The sequence below is a fragment of the Coregonus clupeaformis genome, chromosome 2 (genome assembly GCF_020615455.1).
Source record: "Coregonus clupeaformis isolate EN_2021a chromosome 2, ASM2061545v1, whole genome shotgun sequence".
NCBI classification, from domain to species: domain Eukaryota; kingdom Metazoa; phylum Chordata; class Actinopteri; order Salmoniformes; family Salmonidae; genus Coregonus; species Coregonus clupeaformis.
Window position 1 is genome coordinate 40703873 of NC_059193.1, and position 22997 is coordinate 40726869.

General features: G+C 41.2%; 2 protein-coding genes and 1 pseudogene across 3 annotated transcripts in view; all 3 read left to right on the plus strand.

Moving 5' to 3' along the window:
- Nucleotides 1-9473, plus strand: part of LOC121535236 (short transient receptor potential channel 3-like) — a 105614-nt gene extending 96141 nt beyond the window's left edge. Inside the window, exons 10-13 of one of the 2 annotated variants that reach the window (XM_041842101.2) lie at nucleotides 1562-1636; nucleotides 2884-2959; nucleotides 3319-3512; nucleotides 9385-9473. In XM_041842101.2, coding sequence (XP_041698035.2) covers nucleotides 1562-1636; nucleotides 2884-2959; nucleotides 3319-3470 — 303 coding nt within the window. In that variant the 3' untranslated portion in view covers nucleotides 3471-3512; nucleotides 9385-9473. Of the gene's footprint in view, nucleotides 1-1561; nucleotides 1637-2883; nucleotides 2960-3318; nucleotides 3728-9384 lie in introns of those variants that run through there. The other variant, XM_041842111.2, reaches the window with a different exon arrangement.
- On the plus strand, nucleotides 9366-12718 carry LOC121535972 (annotated as a pseudogene).
- A 2525-nt stretch (nucleotides 12719-15243) lies between these two features.
- LOC121535268 (glutathione S-transferase P) lies at nucleotides 15244-22488 on the plus strand. The gene is made up of 7 exons (XM_041842158.1): nucleotides 15244-15339; nucleotides 16218-16253; nucleotides 17471-17577; nucleotides 21246-21333; nucleotides 21460-21563; nucleotides 21733-21834; nucleotides 22088-22488. Coding segments are annotated over exons 1-7 (627 nt in total). The 5' UTR covers nucleotides 15244-15338; the 3' UTR covers nucleotides 22277-22488.
- The last annotated feature ends 509 nt before the right edge of the window (nucleotides 22489-22997 follow it).

Sequence of the window (22997 nt, forward strand, 5' to 3'; positions counted from 1 at the left end):
TTGGGGAGGGGGGCTAGAAACAAAATGGGTTGACACCGCTTCTGTTACACTGAACTCAAGGTATTTCTTCCATTATCTACCTGCAGCAGATTGATCGGTGAGGTGGGGGGCCAAGAATGTCTTTGGGTAGACCCCCTGTTAGCCTGTAGGGAATCTAAGAGTGGCTGGGTAGTGGGTAGAAGAAGCCACGACTGATGACTAATAAGGCTCACTGTGCACTTGAGGCCAGATGGCCTTTGGTCAAATATATATTTTTTTAACCACACTATCGAACTATACTTGGTAAGTGAAGCCTCTCCAAGCTCCTTAGCCAGAAGACACTGACAGCTAATGCACGGCCTTCATCAGTGACAGGGCCAGTTGAGACCCTGGTATTTTGACAATGTTCCAGGTATGATGTGAAACAATGTAGTATTAGCTTTTTGATCTCCCAAAACGTATGTGTGCGTGTGTGTGTGTAAATGTACGGGCGTGTGTGCTTGCAAGTGTTAAAACCAGGGGTTGGAAGCAAAATTATTTTCCAATTGTTTTGTTCTGAACAGAAACACTATTTATTTTGTTTCGTACCACTGTTCCTACCAGCAAAATAAAGTTCTGAACCGGTTTGATCAAGTTGATATTGTTCCTTTCTGTTCCTTTTTAACGTGAAATCAACAGTTTTTTACATTTAGTACATTAAATGACTTCACCAATCAGTGCGGAGAGAGCAGGCAAGCTAGTTGTTTACATGTGTGATGGACAGACAAGTGTAGCCTATGGCGCAAGATGCTACTGAAATTTTGCGGGTGGGGAGAGGGCAAGAGAGACATTTTGCAGGTGGAGAGAGAGTTGAGCAGGAGGCTTGAAGCGCTTGGCATCTTGTTATGACATGCATTATCTGAATTAGGTCCACAGAATTATACCAAGGAGGAGCGGCTTCTATGGAGGAGCTTTGAATGTCCTTTGAGCTAGCTAGCTAACAAGCTTGAGCTAGCTAGCTAACAGGCTTGTGTGTGCAGAGCGGCACCAGAATTAAAAACACGTCTTACCTTTTTGTAGTTAATAAATCCAACGTGAAACGTTTAACTAGGCTATAGTATCCTTAACTAGCATTGAAAAAGTTGATCCATTCCTCTCTAGCCAATTAAAAATCTCCCTCCCTATCTTCTGAATCAAGCTTGTAACGTCAGTATGTTTAGGAGGGGGGAGGGCTGCAGGTAACTTAAACATGCACACTCACAGGCAAAGATTTTCAGCTTGCAGGCAGACACTGGAATACGTTTCCGAGTGAGTAGGGCTTTGCATAGGTGCTGGAATGTAAAAGGACATTATTAACTGGTTCCCATGATTTATAAATAATGGTTCTGTTCCAGAACAGTATGGATCACTTTCGTTCCAGGTTCCATATCTGTTCCTTGAAAGATGTAGTTATTTTCCGGTTTTCTGTTCTGTTCCCTGAACCGGTTCCAACCCCTGGTTAAGACTCTCATTGATCATTGGTCCTTATTTTTATAATGGTTAATTGAGTATTCAGATAAAATATCCAAATGTGCTTTTGTTTGTGTTTGTCTGGGGTTTGCAGCTCAATCTCTTCACCCAGTCCAACCTGCGCATTGCAGAGTCCCACCGCATCCTGAACCAACCCACTTGCTATCAGGTAAGGTGGCCTCTCCGTCAGTCTAAATATAATGTTTAGCCAAAATGTCACATTAAAGATCGACTGCCCCTAAAAAGCAACTTCTCATTTTGAAAACGCTCTATGTGGCATCGATATGAGTCAGAAACATTTATTCTAATGTCAAAATTGACTACAGAGTATAAATAGGATAATTTTGGTCATAAAGTCAGTCTTGTCCAAAACGGAGATTTGCGAGATGATAGGTCACGGAATGAAGGGTACCATAACAGTTTTCCTTGGGTTGGGTTTACTTCAATCCTGCTCACATGCACACGTAATCATTTACATTTTAGCAGATGGTCTTATCCAGAGCGACTTACAGTAGTCAGTGCATACATTTTCATACTGGTCCCCCGTGGGAATCAAACCCACAGCCCTGACGTTACAAGTGCCATGCTCTACCAACTGAGCCACACGGGACATCATCAATTTGGAGCACAGCTGCACGGTACCTGAGTTCGATATCCCAATGGGGCTAGTTAGGGACCATCAGTAAATGACCTCAATGTACATAGGACAATATTTAAAAAATTTGAATAGCTCCAAATTTCAATGACTTAAAAACCTCAAACCAATTATAAATTGCAGAAATTCATATACAAATATTGAAAGCATTTAATGAGACAACTAAAAGATGTACATGAAAATATTGTCCCATTTACATTGTGTAATTTATTGACGGTTCCTAGCTAGCCCCAGAGATAGGCTACCCAATGTCAAACCAATTTTGCCACAGTTGCACACCAGGCAGGTGAAGCTATATTGCAAAAGAAGTTGCCCAAAAAATAATCTAACCACGCACTTAGCTGTACTACAAGTGTTCTGAGGCAGGCAGATTACAAGCATTTTCAAGTGTAACGTTAATTATGATGGTTTTGGGAAACAGATTAGAGATTTAACGATGCTCATGCGAAGGTTCTAATGATGAACTTAGCCTTAAGATGCTTTTGGGAGACCGGGTCCTGGTTAAACTGTTTCAAGTTATCTAGAAGGGTGAGCGACTGTAATGGTTTACTGTTTTGGCAGAGTGAATGTACAAACACTTGCCACTTGCGAACACCCACAATAAACCACCCCTCCAAGACAACTCTCGTTTGGCTTCAGTCATGGCCGCTGCATTTCTTAATGACCAAGCTGAAAAACAAGGCCAAATCAAGAAGTTTAGCCTTCCTTTAACATAATAGCATATAGGCGTACATTTTTCATATTTTCCTTCCTTTTTACAGCAAATCATGAAGCGACTCATCAAACGCTACATTTTGAAAGCACAAGTGGACAAAGAAAACGACGAGGTCAATGAAGGTAAAGTTACATCTTCACTTTTACTTTGAAGTACTTCATCTGAAATAGTATTTGAGAATCGTTTGCAGTGCTGTTACACAATGCAGAAAATAAACAATTCAAGGTTAGAAAGAGGTCTAGAAACTGTGCAAATTCCACAGGGTTCCCATTGGTGTTTGAAGCTCAAATAAACCGTGCTAACTGCATTGTGTATATAAAAATATATTGAATTATGGAGAGGACATCAGTTTAACATTGTCATGCATTGAATATTTCAGTAAATATTGCATTTGAGAACCCTTTAACAGAATTCTTCAATACAAACAACTTGAACGGACCTCACATTATTTCTGTTATGACCTCACATTGTTCCTTTGCAGGTGAACTGAAAGAAATCAAGCAGGACATCTCCAGTTTACGTTACGAACTCCTGGAAGACAAGTCTCAGGCTACAGAGGAGCTGTCCTTGCTTATCCAGAAACTGAGTGACAAACTGAACCTAGGCCCTACTACACGCTTGCCCTACAAGTGACCCCACCGCCACACCACAGTTCAAGAGATGCAAGAGAGGAGAGTGTGTAATAAAGCAGCCAACATCCCAGCATTTCCCCACACACTACACAGCAACTCACTGGCCAGGTTGTTTTGGAAAAGATAATGTGTTTTATTGCATGAAGGTAGTTTAAACAGACAAAAAGCACAAGGCAATAGCAAAAAGGATTGCTTCACTATTCTGTTGTAGGGAGAGGCTGCCCTTAGACACTGATCTTGGGTCAGTTTGCATATTAAATATTGAGGGGGGTGGGGGGGGGTTCTAAGCTGACATATGGAATTGTTTTAAGATGGTCATACTATGGATCATTTAGCTATTTGATTTTGAATTTTAGGACCCCTTTAGGTATCCCCCAAAATTATTTGATAAAATATTGAATTTGGCCTTTACTACTATAGTCCAGAGAAACACATTGAATAACACATTCATAAATGGCCAAAAAGACAGTCAAAAATTAAATAATAAGAAACAAGGTTTTGAAGTGTTTGTTCTATATCTAGGAGAAGTAAGAAAGCTCAGGAAATATATATTTCTATATATTTTTTACACATATTTAACCCCTTTTTTGGGAAGGTACAAAACTACCTTCATACTTCAATTTGTTTGTAAAACTGGTACCGGTTACATTCAGACAAATCCCGTGACCCTTGTGTCATAGAGCAAAACGGAGAACACCATCGTGTTCGTGAGAATCTCCTCTTTCCACACTGGGGTCACATTAGTTTGTAGCCCAAACGGTTTGGATGCTACAAATAGAAGTTGGCACATTGACAGAACCAACTTCAGACGAGTCCCCTGACACTTGTGGGGTTCATAGAGCAAAACAGAGACCACGTCGTGTTCGTGAGAGTCTCCCCTTTCCATAGAGTGATAAGCAAACTCTCATAGACAAGTAGGTCAAAGCATTGGCCACTACAGACGTTTTCGTGAGAAGACCGATTTTCGGGATGTCTCGCCGCTCTAGCTCTGCCACCTTTCACCGCAGATGCGGAAGTGCGACATCGGCGGATGCGGTGGATTGAGATGCATCCAATGCAAAAAAAACAGATATAGTATTATAGTTCCGATATACAGTAGTTGACATTCCATCTTAGATGGGACTTGGTTGAGCATTCAGGTCAAATGTTAAAAATTCTATATAACATGCCTCTTATATTCTATGATATAACACATACTTATATGTGGGTCTCGTTATTCCATTAAAAATTCCTTGTACTGCAAATGTCAAATACACCATACAAGGCTATGTTGAATACATTGCCACCTTATTGATAGAGGTCCTTGTGTGGGTCAACCTATTTTCTCTGTGTAGCGTAACCCTGGTGTAAAATTGTGGATAGAAAGTGGAATATTGCCTCTCCGGGGCCAGGCTTGGTTTACACCTGCACTTAAGCATTTATTGGTATGATAAATATCTTTAGATTTCCTTAATGACCTATGCAGGATATTTCATTCCCTTTGTCCGATAACCATTTTGTAATTATACTAGGGAACAGAAACATACATTTGATTACATATTGTATTTGATAGGAAGACTTTCCTTAGGATGTCCTTAGACACTGTAAATAATGTTTATTCTAGCTCAATAACTGTAACATTTCAGTTATAGTGTTCTCTTTTCAATCTATTTTTGAGGACAAAATAAATAGCAAATATTTGTATGCATATATGAAAATCCATAGCTGCTGCATTATAAAGAAGGCTTGAGATAAGCAATGGAAAACCTCATACAATATACAGTGGGGAAAAAAGTATTTAGTCAGCCACCAATTGTGCAAGTTCTCCCTTTTAAAAAGATGAGAGAGGCCTGTAATTTTCATCATAGGTACACGTCAACTATGACAGACAAATTGAGATTTTTTTTCTCCAGAAAATCACATTGAAGATTTTTTATGAATTTATTTGCAAATTATGGTGGAAAATAAGTATTTGGTCACCTACAAACAAGCAAGATTTCTGGCTCTCACAGACCTGTAACTTCTTCTTTAAGAGGCTCCTCTGTCCTCCACTCGTTACCTGTATTAATGGCACCTGTTTGAACTTGTTATCAGTATAAAAGACACCTGTCCACAACCTCAAACAGTCACACTCCAAACTCCACTATGGCCAAGACCAAAGAGCTGTCAAAGGACACCAGAAACAAAATTGTAGACCTGCACCAGGCTGGGAAGACTGAATCTGCAATAGGTAAGCAGCTTGGTTTGAAGAAATCAACTGTGGGAGCAATTATTAGGAAATGGAAGACATAAAAGATCACTGATAATCTCCCTTGATCTGGGGCTCCACGCAAGATCTCACCCCGTGGGGTCAAAATGATCACAAGAACGGTGAGCAAAAATCCCAGAACCACACTGGGGGACCTAGTGAATGACCTGCAGAGAGCTGGGACCAAAGTAACAAAGCCTACCATCAGTAACACACTACGCCGCCAGGGACTCAAATCCTGCAGTGCCAGATGTGTCCCCTCTGCTTAAGCCAGTACATGTCCAGGCCTGTCTGAAGTTTGCTAGAGTGCATTTGGATGATCCAGAAGAGGATTGGGAGAATGTCATATGGTCAGATGAAACCAAAATATAACTTTTTGGTAAAAACTCAACTCGTCGTGTTTGGAGGACAAAGAATGCTGAGTTGCATCCAAAGAACACCATACCTACTGTGAAGCATGGGGGTGGAAACATCATGCTTTGGGGCTGTTTTTCTGCAAAGGGACCAGGACGACTGATCCGTGTAAAGGAAAGAATGAATGGGACCATGTATCGTGAGATTTTGAGTGAAAACCTCCTTCCATCAGCAAGGGCATTGAAGATGAAACGTGGCTGGGTCTTTCAGCATGACAATGATCCCAAACACACCGCCCGGGCAACGGAGGAGTGGCTTCGTAAGAAGCATTTCAAGGTCCTGGAGTGGCCTAGCCAGTCTCCAGATCTCAACCCCATAGAAAATCTTTGGAGGGAGTTGAAAGTCCGTGTTGCCCAGCGACAGCCCCAAAACATCACTGCTCTAGAGGAGATCTGCATGGAGGAATGGGCCAAAATACCAGCAACAGTGTGTGAAAACCTTGTGAAGACTTACAGAAAACGTTTGACCCGTGTCATTGCCAACAAAGGGTATATAACAAAGTATTGAGAAACTTTTGTTATTGACCAAATACTTATTTTCCACCATAATTTGCAAATAAATTCATAAAAAATCCTACAATGTGATTTTCTGGCAAAAAAATTCTCATTTTGTCTGTCATAGTTGACGTGTACCTATGATGAAAATTACAGGCCTCTCTCATGTTTTTAAGTGGGAGAACTTGCACAATTGGTGGCTGACTAAATACTTTTTTTCCCCACTGTATCTCATATATACAGTATGTAATATTTCATATGTGCAATATTATCAAAGAGTGCTTTGTTGTAGGCCGCTCCACTAGTTTTGGATAGATGCACCAACAATTTGTGGGGAAAAGCTTGCATCATAATTTTTTGGTAACATTAGGGTATTTTTTTTAATTTAAGCTATGCATTTTCATATATCCATATGTATGACTTTATTTTGATGGTTATAATTACATAATTATACAATGAGATGATCTAGAAACTATATGGTGATGCATATTTTTAACCTGTTTTCTATATAAAATGCCTTTGGAAAAAAGCAGAGTTGGATTGATTTTGTTGTATGTTTTGTCATGAGTAAATGTAATACTAAGGTATTAGATAGATTTGGGACCAGGCAAAGCACTCCGTAGAGTCAAGTGAACATAAGCACAAAGTAAAATGGCAACCTTGGGAGTCAAAGTACACTCTCCTCCTCTTTTAGCACAAACAAAAGGAGATGAGAAAACAAACATTGTGTAATACAAATCCAAAAGAATTCATGTTTTATTACAATCATGTTTTGTCATGAGTAAATGTAATACTAAGATATTAGGTAGCAAAGCCCTTATATCGAGTATAAACCTGGTAGGAGAGCGTCACCATGAGGGAAACATTCAAGACACATACGTTCACTGGCACCCAGTGGGATCCTTGCAAATAGTCTTTCCAAGCTAGAGGGCAGTAGTGCGCTATAGACGATTGGGATTTCTCACACTTAGGTCCCAATTCAATCAGTTGCAGATATAACAAACTACACTGAGAGTTCACTCAGACTGTTTACGCTGTATTTTAAGGATAGTTGTGGTTTCACGTCAATATCCAATAACAATGTCTGCAAGGGAAGAAGAAGAAGAAGAAGTGGAATAGATTTGGGCATTTTAATGTGGTTAAAGTAACTACCCAGTGAAAATCACACTTTTAAAAGTTCATATTCTGTTAACTCATACCCAAATAATGTTGTTGAATCGTCCTATACTCGTATTTGTGGCAAAGCATAAATTGTAGAAAAAACCCTTTAAAAAAACCCACCTCAAACTTGTATCTCAAACAGACTGTTTAAAAAATGCTTGCTATTTCCTCATAGAACATGATGTCATATCCATGAGGAGGATGGGCTGGCCAATCAGCGGTCTAGAGGAGGATGAGCTGGCCAATCAGCGGTCTACTTGCGTTCATATTTTTAATGACCAGTATATGCCCACACCATTCTGTTGTTGGGGTACGCCCACACCATTCCAACACAGAAAAGCTGATTTTAAACATACTTCCTTAAACTGTTTTGGAAGTAAAACTATTTTACTCATATTGTAAGTAACTATAGGTCATATTTAATAGAAATCTGGAAACACTGCGCAGGTACTTTAACATGTCCAATACAGCATAAAAATTCTGAATGAACCCACAACGTGGTTTTCTTTTATCTGCAAGCTGATAATGCTAAACTACACCTGTCCTGAAATTACAGTGTAAACATTTTGAATGAAACATCAGTGCAGTTTTTGCAATTGATTGAATTGTGACCTAAAAATCCATAACTTTATGTAATTGACCATATTGCTCAGACAAAGTATTACCATGACCTTTCACCAAAGTAAATGTAGTTAAATAAGCTGTATGTCAGTAAATGTTGCTTCCATTCAAAAATATAATCAGATACCTGTATATACACTGAACAAAAATATAAACGCAACATGCAAAAATGTCAAAGATTTGACTAAGTTACAGTTCTGGTTGAGAGAATGCCAAGAGTTTGCAAAGCTGTCATCAAGGCAATGGGTGGCTATTTGAAGAATCTCAAATGTAAAATATATTTTGATTTGTTTAACACTTTTTTGGTTACTACATGATTCCATATGTGTTATTTCATAGTTGTTATGTCTTCACTATTATTATACAATGTGAAAAATAGTAAAAAAGAAAGAAAAACCCTTGAATGAGTAGGTGTGTCCAAACTTTAGACTGGTACTGTATGTTGACCTGATCAATGTTACATCAATGTTGAACTTTTCAGTTTTAAGAATGGACAGCTATTGAAGTGCAAAATACTGTAGCGAACATTTAGCCTGGCTGTCAGTCTGTTTCTGCTCTCTTGCCAACACCTTATTGAATTGTCATGCCAAACCTGGCTATTGAAGTAGACTTTTTAAAGGCCCAATGCAGTCAATAACGTGATTTACCTGTGTTTTTTAAAATATATTGATATACCTTTTCTTTTAAACAACACAGAAACAATTATTGATATAGAGTTTGCTTATTAAACAGTAAATTGTATTTTGCCCTAAACTCTCTTTGTAACCTTGTTGTAAGAACCAGACATCCTGGCACGCAGGAAGTAGGCTCTAGTATGGTTTCATTTGGCAGAGATTAAGCGCATTCACACTGCACCTTAGCTCAGGGCTAAGAGCCTCCTTTGCCCGGGGCTAAGAACAATGCAGTGTCAAAATGCCAACAAATTTTCCTGTGCCATAGAATTAGGAATTAGAATACACTATAATTTAATAGGATCTCTATGGTCTGTGCTATAACAGGTTGTGCTGAGGTCATCCGAGTGATCCTCAAAGACCAAGGGGCAGAGTTTGATGAGAAGGTCATCACCATGGAGATGTGGATGGAGGGCACTCTCAAAGCCAGCTGTGTGAGTAACCCGGTAACCAGTGTACATTGCATTTCACATCACTTTTACATGCAGACAAAAATGTCTTAATTAATTCAGGGGTATCTGATAGATTAATTATTAATGACTAATTATTACACCCTGAAACTGTGTGTAATGTGTTAGAAATGTGTGAGTGTAGGACCAGTAAAGGCTATGGCATTGAGCCACTATTTAGCAATGTGAGTAAGAGTTAGGCCAGACAACAAAGGCAACTGATAACTGAGGAATTTAGGGAGTAGAGAAACTGTTATGAAAACATGGTGCAGAATATTGTGAGAACGGCAATAACTGAGTAATGCAGGGAGTAGGCTATGATGAGTGTGTGTATGCATGTGTGTGTGTGTGTATGTATGTGTGTATGCATGTGTGTGTATGTGTGTGTGTGTGAACTGATGGTCAGGAGAGCAGTTTTAGAGTGGAAAACTACAGCCCGCCTACAGAGGGGAGGGATTTTTTTGTATGAGTATAAAAGATGGACTCCGAAATTGTGATGGCAGAATTCTCAATGAATAAATCTCTGAATATGCAGATCGAGACTCTGTCCGTTATTTAAATCCCAAAAGACTTACAACCTTTTGGGAGACGCACAGAGACACTGAAATAGTTTGATAAATAATTCACGTAACAGTATCTGGGGAGGGAGTAACCTTCTCAACATTTTGACTTTCAAAAAGTGACTAAATGTGTATCCTTATGTGTTCTCTTAATATCAATCAAATGAATGTTGCTGTTTTACACAAGGTCTCTATGTCACACCAGCCTTCGCTTTGGCTCCCCCTCCTGTCCAGCTCAGGTGTTCGGCGTCGCTGGCTTTTTTAGCTGCTGCCGAACCTACTGCTGGCAAACGCCCTTCACTCATCAACCCCGGACTTGTCTCGTCATCATTACACACACCTGGTTCCAATCCCCACTCTATCACTGTATATATACTCCCTCTGCCATTTGTCTTTGTCGGTCATTGTATTTGTTACTTGTTTTCCTGAGAGGTATCTCACCTACTATTTTCGCAGTACTTAATATTTTGCACTTTGGGTTACCCCTATGCCTTTTAGTTTATGAAGATATTTTTTGAGCACAACAGCGTTTGGGTTTCGTCCCGCTTTGATCTATGGTGCTTAAATAAATTCAGTAGTTCAAAACCTGCGACTACCTCCTGCCTACTCCTCTCTACACCAGTGACACTCTAGGACCAACTTATAGTCAAAATGTTTACCTATCGGAAAACAGTCATTTTGACATATGACAGTGAGTTTTATTAGCACTATGTGTTCGCTATTCACTGTAAAAATGCTGCATCAGCTATACAGAACACCCCATATGGTGCATGCAGGCTTTGATTCACTCCAAGGGCTTTTTCGACTTGCCCTGACATATTTTTGTGGGAATTGGCTGAATGTTTACTGAAACACCATTGACAATGTTCTCCTAACAAGGCAGTTTAGATAGCAACTAAGCAAACATGACACTGGCATCCCGGGCTTCTAAGCAACAATACCCATGTGGGCCTTACAGAGACGTAGAGAGCCCTTAACAAGCTCCATATGGGGAGGTTGGATGCAAGATCAGACAAACGGAACTTGACAAACATATCAATAGAAAACACACCTACTACAAATACTGTCTTTATAAAAAGCACGTTCTGTGCATTATGCATAGCTCACAAGGTGTTGTTAATGCATTATGAAGAGGGTATTCATATGAGGTGTTACCAAAATGTCATCACAGAATCATGAATTTGAATCATGATGTTTAGATGCTAGGTGATTGAGGAGGTGATGAATCACAGTTATGATTTTTGACAGAGGATTAGAAGTGAATTGTTGATAATTTTTCCTTTACTTTTCATTCACAGTTGTTTGGTATATTTGAAGACGGTGACCTCACTTTGTACCAGACCAATGCAATAAGGAGACATTTCGCACAGAAACTTGGTAAATGGAGGACGAACAGAAAAGCCTGCTTGCAACATAATGAGATTAATATTGACTCACCCAATATGTCTTGATCAATCCTCTGCTCCAGGAGTCTATGGCTAAGACCAGAGGGAGGCTGCTCTCATTGACATGATGGATGAAGCCCTCCAAGATCAAAACAAATACAGAAATGTATGGTACATGTAACCACGGTGGCAATTTGATCTAAACCCATGGTCTCCCTCATAGTATAGGTCTGTTGCTGGATCTTAATTTGACCAGTTTTGTCACAGGAGTAAAACAATCCTGCAGCAGGAGGATTTGATTATTCTCCAAAAAGTGATTTTTTTAAAACAGAAATTAGTTTGTATATCCTACAGTAGGCTTTTGTTTGTGTTTGAGCTCTAGTGAGAGAAAAATTACTTTATGTTACTACTAGGGCACTTTGAGTTTCCTGCAGAGCAGGAACATTCTCTGCGACAACAGTGATCAAATTAAGATACTATATCTATATCATAGTATAGTTTAGTAGTATATAGTATTGACTGTAGGAAAAAGAGCTACTTACCTACTGTAACTGCAATGCAAGTTTGATTGAATTGAGACCCAAAATGATTAATAATGATATATATATTTGGTTCCCCAGGACTCCGGTAAAGAGGGGTACCTTAAGGCACTGCCAACAGATCTCAAGCCTTTCGAGAAAACCCTGTCCAGCAATAAAGGAAGATTTCTGGTTGGCGACAAGGAACATTTATTTATGTTATCAAATTATCAAAGACGTCAACTGGTATATACTGTACATGGGGGTAGGGGGTAGGGGTTGTTTTGGACCTGGACTTCTCATGTACTCATGCTGTCTTTCTTTCTCTGGCAGATCTCCTTAGCCGACTACGCCCTGGTGCTCCTACTGATCCACCACCAAGTCCTCACCCCCTCTGCCTGGATGCCTTCCCCTCCCTCCAGAGCTACCTGAAGAGGCTGTGTGCCCGGCCCAACCTGCATATTTACCTCCAGAGCGACGACTTCAAGAACAGACCCATCATTCCTGGGAAGAGAGCCTAAAGTCCATGTGGCCCTAGTCCTCTTATCGTACATCAATATTATATCATATCCAATATGCCTCAATATGTATACATTCAACCAGAATAGATCACCTTGCATTGTAATTTGGCTGTATATTGAGTACTGTGTGTCTTGGTGGAGTAGGTCTCTATCTGTTTGTGCCCAGTACCAGTGCTACCCACTTGCAGAGATGAGTGCCAATTCTTTTTCTATGAAATTAGGCTTGCTTTAAATCTGGTTGCGTCAATGATGTTACTGTTTAATAAAGTACATTTGCATATACATAGCATTTTTGCTATTGTTTTGTTTATTGGCAGATCACTTTTATATAAAAGCAATAATACCCTTGAGGCTGTGGTCTATCTGATATATTGTAATAGCTAGGCAGTTTTCCAGCCACCTCCTCCTAGCCATGACAATATATCCAATATACCATGCCCTCCTGGGCATCATTGCTTAAATATTTTACATCTAATAGTGGATCCTTTTGGCACGCACAAAAAGCTTATATCTCTCACATTTTGTGCACACATTTGTTTACATCCCTCTTAGTGAGCATTTCTGCTTTGCCAAGATAATCCATCCACCTGACAGGTGTGGCATATCAAGAAGCTGATTAAACAGCATGATCATTACATAGGTGCACCTTGTGCTGGGGACAATAAGAGGCCACTATAAAATGTGCAGTTTTGTCACACAACACAATGCCACAGAATTCTTAAGTTTTGAGGGTGTGTGGCATTGGCATGCTGACTGCAGGAATGTCCACCAGAGCTGTTGACAGAGACTTTAATGTTAAGTTCTCTACCATAAGCCACCTCCAATGTCATTTTAGAGAATTTTGCAGTACATCCAACCGGCCTCACAACCGCAGACAATGTGTAACCACGCCAGCCCAGTACCTCCACATCCGGATTCTTCACCTGCGGGAACGTCTGAGACCAGCCACCCGGACAGCTGATGAAACTGAGGAGTATTTCTGTCTGTAATAAAGCCCTTTTGTGGGGGAAAACCCATTCTGATTGAGTCTTTGCCTTCCCAGGCCCACCCACTTGGGAGCCAAGCCCACCCACTGGGTAGCCAGGCCCACCCACTGGGGAGCCATGCTCAGCCAATCAGAATTATTGGCTGTGCCCTTGCTCAGTCATGTCAAATCCATAGATTAGGGCCTAATGAATTTATTTCAATTGACTGATTTCCTTATATGAACTTTAACTCGGTAAAATCGTTGAAATTGTTGGATGTTGCGTTTATATTTTTGTTCAGTATAATTGAAAGAGACTCATTGGGCTTAGGAAATGTCAACTTTTTGAAGCTCTACATTTGTTTGCTCTCAATTTCATAATAGCTGTGGCTTGGCCTAATTCCTAGCATGCATGGAATTCATGGACAGTTAAACTGAAGCATGTTCATGGACCACACCTCAGAGAAGGCCTTTTTAAATGCTCACATGAGTAGATATGCTTGAAGATAGGCCTACAGTACACTCTTAGAAAAAGGGCTTAAAGGGTTCTTCGGCTGTCCTCATAGGAGAACCCTTTGAAGAATCATTGTTGGGTTCCATGTAGAACCCTCTCCATGGAGGGTTCTACATGGAACCCAAAATGGTTCTACCTAGAACCAAAATGGGGTTTTACGTGGAACCTATGAGGACAGCCGAAGAACCCTTTTGAAACCCTTTTTTCAAAGATTTAGACAGGCTGACTCAGAATAATAAACAGATTTTCTGGTATGCACTGGCTGGCCACAAAAGTCTTTATGCAGACCATGAGAAATTACCATAATAGTTGTCTGTAGATGTATAGTACTCACATTTGAGTTACCCCTAAATAGCACAAAGAACCTTCCAGAGACAAACAAAAAAAGCACACACCTTCCCTCAAGTCATTGAGCCTATATTGTTCCAAAGAATAGACCTAGTGTGATATTACAGTTAAGTACACTGAACAAAAATATAAACTCAACATGCAATAATTTCAAAGATTTTACAGAGTTAAAGTTCATATAAGGAAATCAGTCAATAAATTCATTAGGTCCTAATCTATGGATTTCACATGACTGGGCAAGTGCGCAGCCACGGGTGGACCTTGGAGGGCATAGGTCCACCCACTTGGGAGCTAGGCCCAGCCAATCAGAATGAGTTTTTCACCACAAAAGGGCTTTATTACAGACATAAATACTCCTCATCCCTGGTCATCCCTACTGCCTCTGATCTGGCGGACTCACTAAACACAGATGCTTTGTTTGTAAATTATGTCTGAGTGTTGGAGTGTGCCGCTGGCTATCCGTATACTTAAAAGACAAGAAAATGGTACCATCTAGTTTTCTTAATAAAAGGAATTTGAAATTATTAATACTTTTAAGTATATTTTAACAATTACATTTACTTTTGATACTTAAGTATATTTAAAACCAAATACTTTTAGACATTTACTCAAGTAGTATTTCACTGGGTGACTTTCACTTTAGTAATTTTCTATTAAGGTGTCTTTACTTTTACTCCAGTATGACAATTGAGGACTTTTTCCACCACTGTAAATAAGCAATTGACTTGCAGACAATGAGAATGTGACTATGACCTTGAAGGTCATGCTTGAGACTTCGCTTGGGATTTGCATTATTGATATCACAAGACTACAGCATATTGTTGGAAACAAAGAAGCTTTGCAACTCATTCAAGGCAACAGTGTAACTTCAGTGATGGAAAGTCATAATGACTTTGCAGAAAACGACAAATGTGGGCGTGTATTTAGGAGCTTAGAAGAAAAGGAGAAGCCCCGTTCCATTTTCAATCACAGGTTTAATTCACTCGTTACTGTCAGGGCCACCACGACTCTTGCAGCACAAAAGTAAGTAATGGCTTTTAAACATTATAAAGCGATGTGCAATAGCTAATCTAAATTAGGATTTACACCTCATACTAGCGCACAGTCAGCTGTCTGTCCTTTAGTCGGTCGTGCACTCGCTATGCCTTTTAAGTAAGCTAACTAGAACTAGCCTAGCTATCTAGGCCTAATCGTTTTTGCAACTTGATCTTCCACGTTAAACGAAAAATACGACCGAGAAACACTCTACTTAGCTGGAAGTTATGCTATTTTCTTGGCGTAAACCGAGGGTTCTTATGTAACAACACAACCGATAGCCCTTCCACTCAGTTATGCATGGTTGACGTTTTAATTCATTTCATTCTAGCTAGCTAAAGTTGCAATGTTTTCATGTGCATATTAAAACTTCGCATTCGAGGATGTCTATTGTTGAGTCGGTTGAGATATATGTTGTCAGACAGTGGCCAACGATTTTTATGCTCCTTACATAACAGTGGTGTGGGGGAACTTCAGCCTGTTGGCTAACTAGACCTGAAATGACCCGGATACTCGATATGCTAAAAAGCTACAGACACCACACTGGCCACACTGACATTTGTTTGGCAACAAAATTATGTAAAGCAATATTGAAGTTAATGTTGCATGGCATTTTCACATGCAAATAGCACTTAATACTATACCATACTAAATCCGTAGTATTTGATAATACATTCTCTAGATAGTTTTGGTTAAAAAAAAGTCTAGCAGTTGTACTTTCTTCAATCAGCTATGTCATTAATTGAAATGGCAACGGGGCACAAAACAGACCTGTCTGAATCCATGTAATAAGTCTGACTAATACAAAAAATGTTTTAATCAATGTAGTTTCTTTGAATAACTTGACTTTTATCTCCTCTCCCCAGTGGGTCCCTACACAATTACTTACTTTGGAGTCCGAGGTATGTGGAGTCAGTTAATCCTATTCAACATCACATGATAGAGCCTGGCTATTGTTTTTAAGTAATAATAGCCTACTATTGGAGAGTGTATTCCCTGTTATAAGCTTTTCATATTGATAATTTATTACTAAATATTTCCTTCAATTTGACAGCCATAAATGTATTGTGATGGAGTACGATTGTTTGAAGTGAAAGACAAAAACCTTGCACATGCTACTGCGCATATTCATGAACTTTAATTTAAGTGTCATATCCTAAGACCTTATGTCATTCATTACCCAATAGCCCAGGGTTTCCCAAACTGTGTGAGTTTTTTAGTTTTTTGCCCTAGCACTACACAGCTGATTCAGATAATCAACTAATCATCAAGCTTTGATAATTTGAATCTGCTGTGTAGTGTTAGGGCAAAAACCAAAATGTTTACCCCTAGGGGTCCCGAGGACCGAGTTTGGAAAATGCTGCAATGGCCTGCTGCAGCAGCTTGAATCAATACTCAATATTGTGTTTCTATTGGTTTTAAACTGTAGGTGAAGTCATTCCAGGTAATCTCAACACCATGTGTGATCTTTCACACAGATGATATGACCTGGATTTCACCCACAGTGGCAGTTTAGCCTCACCCATCCCTTTTGATTGTTATCACAGAAAATACTTGGGAGTATTAGTTTGGCTCAGCTGGCCACCATGATCACTGTTCATATACTGAAACATTTGTTTCCAAAGTACTGGTGCTCCTTCTGTCTGTTTACATTATTCATGGCGCTTTAGCAATGAGAAGGGCTGGCTTTCTGTCAGGAGCATGTGACCCAGATTAATGTGGAGTGCACTGGTGAGCAATTGGGTCATGGGACTAAGGGTTCATTGAACCCAAAAAAGGTTTTGGACTTGAATAATGAAGAAAGGTCGTATAAATAATCCCAGAGAGAAGGTATAGTTTTATTTCTGGATAGAACCTGCCTTTTTATAGCCCTACTATTGCTGTACATCAATAAGGAAGCAAACTTTGAACATGTTAATCAAAGGGAAATAGAATAACAAACTTTGTTTTACTTCACCTTACAACATTTATTGTACCTTTTTCAATACAATTTTAACTAGTCTGTATTTGCCCAACACTAGTGCTATGTATGACTTGTTAGATCTGTGTCAAATTGTCTGTTATGATTTGAGATCTGTTTTGGTTCACCTGTGCTAACAGAGACCCTTGTTTACCACAGGGCGCTGTGGCGCTATGAGAATCATGATGGCCGACCAGGGCCAGGAGTGGAAGGAGATCGTGGTGGACTTTGCAGACTGGATGAAGGGAGATCTGAAAGCCACTTGTGTGAGTGGGGAATGGATAATTCCTTTGTTATCATTTACGTCATTTAGCAGACTCTCTTATCCAGAGCGACTTACAAATTGGTGCATTCACCTTATAGCCAGTGGGATAACCACTTTACAATATCTTTTTTTTCTTTCTTTGGGGTGGGGTAAGGGAGGGTAGAAGGATTACTTTATCTTATCCCAGGTATTTCTTAAAGAGGTGGGGTTTCAAGTGTCTCCGGAAGGTGGTGAGTGACTCCGCTGTCCTGGCGTCGTGAGGGAGCTTGTTCTACCATTGGGGTGCCAGAGCAGCGAACAGTTTTGACTGGGCTGAGCGGGAACTGTGCTTCCGCAGAGGTAGGGGGGCCAGCAGGCCAGAGGTGGATGAACGCAATGCCCTTGTTTGGGTGTAGGGACTGATCAGAGCCTGAAGGTACAGAGGTGCCATTCCCCTCACAGCTCCGTAGGCAAGCACCATGGTCTTGTAGCAGATGCGAGCTTCAACTGGAAGCCAGTGGAGTGTGCGGAGGAGTGGGGTGACGTGAGAGAACTTGGGAAGGTTGAACACCAGACGGGCTGCGGCATTCTGGATGAGTTGTAGGGATTTAATGGCACAGGCAGGGAGCCCAGCCAACAGTGAGTTGCAGTAATCCAGACGGGAGATGACAAGTGCCTGGATTAGGACCTGTGCCGCTTCCTGTGTAAGGCAGGGTCATACTCTCAATGTTGTAGAGCATGAACCTACAGGATCGGGTCACCGCCTTGATGTTAGCGGAGAACGACAGGGTGTTGTCCAGGGTCACGCCAAGGCTCTTCGCACTCTGGGAGGAGGACACAACGGAGTTGTCAACCGTGATGGCGAGATCATGGAACGGGCAGTCCTTCCCCGGGAGGAGGAGCAGCTCTGTCTTGCCAAGGTTCAGCTTGAGGTGGTGATCTGTCATCCACACTGATATGTCTGCCAGAGATGCGATTCGCCACCTGGTTATCAGAAGGGGGGGAAAGGAGAAGATTAGTTGTGTCGTCTGCGTAGCAATGATAGGAGAGGCCATGTGAGGATATGACAGAGCCAAGTGACTTGGTGTATAGCGAGAATAGGAGAGGGCCTAGAACTGAGCCCTGGGGGACACCAGTGGTGAGAGCACATGGTGCGGAGACAGATTCTCGCCACGCCACGAGCGACCGGTCAGGTAGGACGCAATCCAAGAGTGAGCCGCGCCGGAGATGCCCAACTCGGAGAGGGTGGAGAGGAGGATCTGATGGTTCACAGTGTCAAAGGCAGCAGACAGGTCAAGAAGGACAAGAGCAGAGGAGAGAGAGTTAGCTTTAGCAGTGCGGAGAGCCTCCGTGACACAGAGAAGAGCAGTCTCAGTTGAATGACCAGTCTTGAAACCTGACTGGTTTGGATCAAGAAGGTCATTCTGAGAGAGATAGCAAGAGAGTTGGCTAAAGAGTTTTGGAGAGAAAATAAAGAAGGGATACTGGTCTGTAGTTGTTGACATCGGAAGGATCGAGTGTTGGTTTTTTGAGAAGGGGTGCAACTCTCGCTCTCTTGAAGACGGAAGGGACATAGCCAGCGGTCAAGGATGAGTTGATGAGCGGGGTGAGGTAAGGGAGAAGGTCACCGGATATGGTCTGGAGAAGAGAGGAGGGGATAGGGTCAAGCGGGCAGGTTGTTGGGCGGCCGGCCGTCACAAGTCGCAAGATTTCATGTGGAGAGAGAGGGGAGAAAGAAGTCAAAGCGTAGGGCAGTGTGAGCAGGACCAGCAGTGTCATTTGACTTAACAAACGAGGATCGGATGTCGTCAACCTTCTTTTCAAAATGGTTGACGAAGTCATCCACAGAGAGGGAGGGGAGGGGGAGGAGGATTCAGCAGGGAGGAGAAGGTGGCAAAGAGCTTCCTAGGGTTAGAGGCAGATGCTTGGAATTAAGTGGTAGAAAGTGGCTTTAGCAGCAGAAACAGATGAAGAAAATGTAGAGAGGAGGGAGTGAAAAGATGCCAGGTCCGCAGGGAGTCTAGTTTTCCTCCATTTTCGCTCGGCTGCCCGGAGCCCTGTTCTGTGAGCTCGCAATGAGTCTTCAAAGCCACGGAGCAGGAGGGGAGGACCAAGCCGGCCGGGAGGATAGGGGACATAGAGAGTCAAAGGATGCAGAAAGGGAGGAGAGGAGGGTTGTTGAGGCAGAATCAGGAGATTGGAGGGAGAAGGATTGAGCAGAGGGAAGAGGTGATAGGATGGAAGAGGAGAGAGCGACGGTTGCGACGGCGCATTACCATCTGAGTAGGGGCAGAGTGAGTAGTGTTGGAGGAGAGCGAGAGAGAAAAGGATACAAAGTAGTGGTCGGAGACATGGAGGGGAGTTGCAGTGAGATTAGTAGAAGAACAGCATCTAGTAAAGATGAGTTCAAGCGTATTGCCTGCCTTGTGAGTAGGGGGGGATGGTGAGAGGGTGAGGTCAAAAGAGGAGAGGAGTGGAAAGAAGGAGGCAGAGAGTAATGAGTCAAAGGTAGACGTAGGGAGGTTGAAGTCAGCCAGAACTGTGAGGGGTGAGCCATCCTCAGGAAAGGAACTTATCAAGCTCATTGATGAACTCCAAGGGAACCTGTAAGGCGATAAATGACAAGGATGTTAAGCTTAAATGGGCTAGTGACTGTGACAGCATGGAATTCAAATGAGGAGATAGACAGATGGGTCAGGGGAAAAAGAGAGAATGTCCACTTGGGAGAGATGAGGATTCCTGTGCCACCACCCCGCTGACCAGATGCTCTCGGGGTACGTGAGAACACATGGTCAGACGAGGAGAGAGCAGTAGGAGTAGCAGTGTTTTCAGTGGTAATCCATGTTTCCGTCAGCGCCAAGAAGTCGAGGGACTGGAGGGTAGCATAGGCTGAGATGAACTCTGCCTTGTTGGCCGCAGAACGGCAGTTCCAGAAGCTGCCGGAGACCTGGAACTCCACGTGGGTCGTGCGTGCAGGGACCACCAGGTTAGAGAGGCAGCAGCCACGCGGTGTGAGGCGTTTGTATAGCCTGTGCGGAGAGGAGAGAACAGGGATAGACAGAGGCATAGTTGACAGGCTACAGAAAATGGCTACAATAATGCAAAGGAGATCGGAATGAAATGAACTAAACATCTGGGAAAGCGAGAGAGCGGGGCCTTCCTCACTTACGTTTCACTGAAACACCCAAATATAACTCTCCCAACTTCCACCTCAGAAACTATAATTGTTGTAAACTACAGCAGTTCAATGTTTTCTAGGAATAGACTAACTTAGTTTATTCAGCTAGCTAACTTGGTACAGTATTCTTCAGTGAAAACCGTCCAGTGCACCTAGTCATATGACGCCACAGCCAACTAGCATGCCGGCTCCAACAACACGGTTGTTGTCAACCTGTTCAGTTTAGCCAGTGATAATGGTCTAGTGATAACAGCTGGGATGTGCTTTTGAAGGAGGATCGATTTGTTTATTGTACACTGTTTTTTTTTCTACAATCTACGTCTGTGCTTTCTGTTATTCATATTTAAGGAAAGAGATTTACCTCATGAGTTTTGTGTTGCAGTATCTACCTGTATTATCTTCTGTTATCATCAATGTAGGGTTGATTCAGCTACAACAAATATGTAAACCCCATGTCCCTATTAGTTGTTAAACTCTATAATAAATGACACAATTCCATTTTTTGGTTTTAGGTATTTGGTCAGTTGCCCAAGTTCGAAGATGGAGGATTTGCCCTGTACCAGTCAAATGCCATTCTGAGGCACTTGGGCCGCAATCATGGTAATTTATCTCAATCGTTATGTCATATATTTACATTGTTTTCCTCACTCTATTTATCCTTTTTAAATAGATCAAATATAACCATGAAATGTTAATTATACTTTCACCTAACTCGAACACACACAGATGCCTATGGGAAAGATGGCAAGGAGGCTGCCCTCATTGACATGATGTGTGATGGCGTTGAGGACCTTCGTCTTAAATACGTAAAAATGATTTACCAGGAATACGTAAGTATTCATCAAAGCTGAAATTCGGACTAAGGGTACAGTTCATAAAATTTTTTTACCTGTACTGTGCAGTAAAAAAACATTTGGTTCAAAGTTTTTTTTTTATGCAGCTTAATGGGTAAACATTTATGAAGTGTCATTATGATTAATCACATTCTCCTTTTCATAGGATACTGGTAAAGACCCATATGTCAAAGACCTTCCTAACCACCTCGACAAGTTTGAAGCTGTGATGGCCAAAAACAAGACTGGTTATCTTGTTGGCGACAAGGTAACCGATCCTGCAATGCACCCAAAAAGAGGGCTCTTAAATTATGGAGTTCTAATTTAGTACATACTGCAATCAGTAGTGTGGCCCAAAAAAGCCTAATTTACCAAATGGAGATACTAAATGGTTTGGTTCTCTTGTAATCACAGTACCGTCTGTTACCTATCACAAAACTAGAATGAGTAGAACAGGTATCCCCATTGAAGTTAATAATGCCATAATGAGAGATTATATTTCTGCTCCATATCCTACATAGCCTTCGTTTGCCGACTACAATCTTTTTGAAGTGCTGCTCAACCACCTGGTGCTCTGCTCCAGTTGCCTGGATACCTTCCCCTCCCTGAAGAGTTTTGTCGAGAAGATGTCTGCCCGTCCCAAAATCAAGGCCTTCCTAGACTCTGACGCCTACAAGAAACTGCCCATTAACGGCAATGGCAAACAGTGACTTCTGCTGAACAAAGGAGGTTGAATTCCATCTGGTTACTTATACCTGAATGGTCATGGATAATAGCAATTGTTTTTATACTTCCAACTTACACATCAGCCTACGATAAGCTTGTGGTTAACTTTATGTACAATTATGTTAGATTCTAATGACTTTTGTATGACATGATGAATTGTCATGTGTTCAAAAAATAAAGGGCTTTTTGAAAAGTATCCACTGACACGGTATCGGTCTTTATGGAAAAAGCACTTTTGAACTTAAACTTAATTATTTTAGTAGACACTTACAGGTTCTATAGTACATTTATCACTTCTCTGCTGTTCTGTGAACATGTCAATTGCCATTATAATGACAAGCCATGAAGAATAATTGGTACAGTACATACAGTAGATGGTCAGTAGGGGGAACCCCTCTCCTTGGTCGTTTGGCATTTGTGGATAGACCAGTGATGGGATAAATTCTTGCTAAAACGTGTCATTCTTAAACTCAAAACGATGTACTGAATCTTTTGTTTCTAAAGATTCAAAACACTGTTTCCATTCCACTAATCCGGTGTAGGGAATGAAATACATGTTCGTGCCCAATGTAATAGTTTCTTTGGTAAACCTGTGTGCATACTTACAAAACACACCTTATATGTTCATCCGTTTTGAAGACTATTTATTCGAGAATGAGGTAACAAATTGCGGACATAAACACTCGTTTTAAAAACTCCTTTATA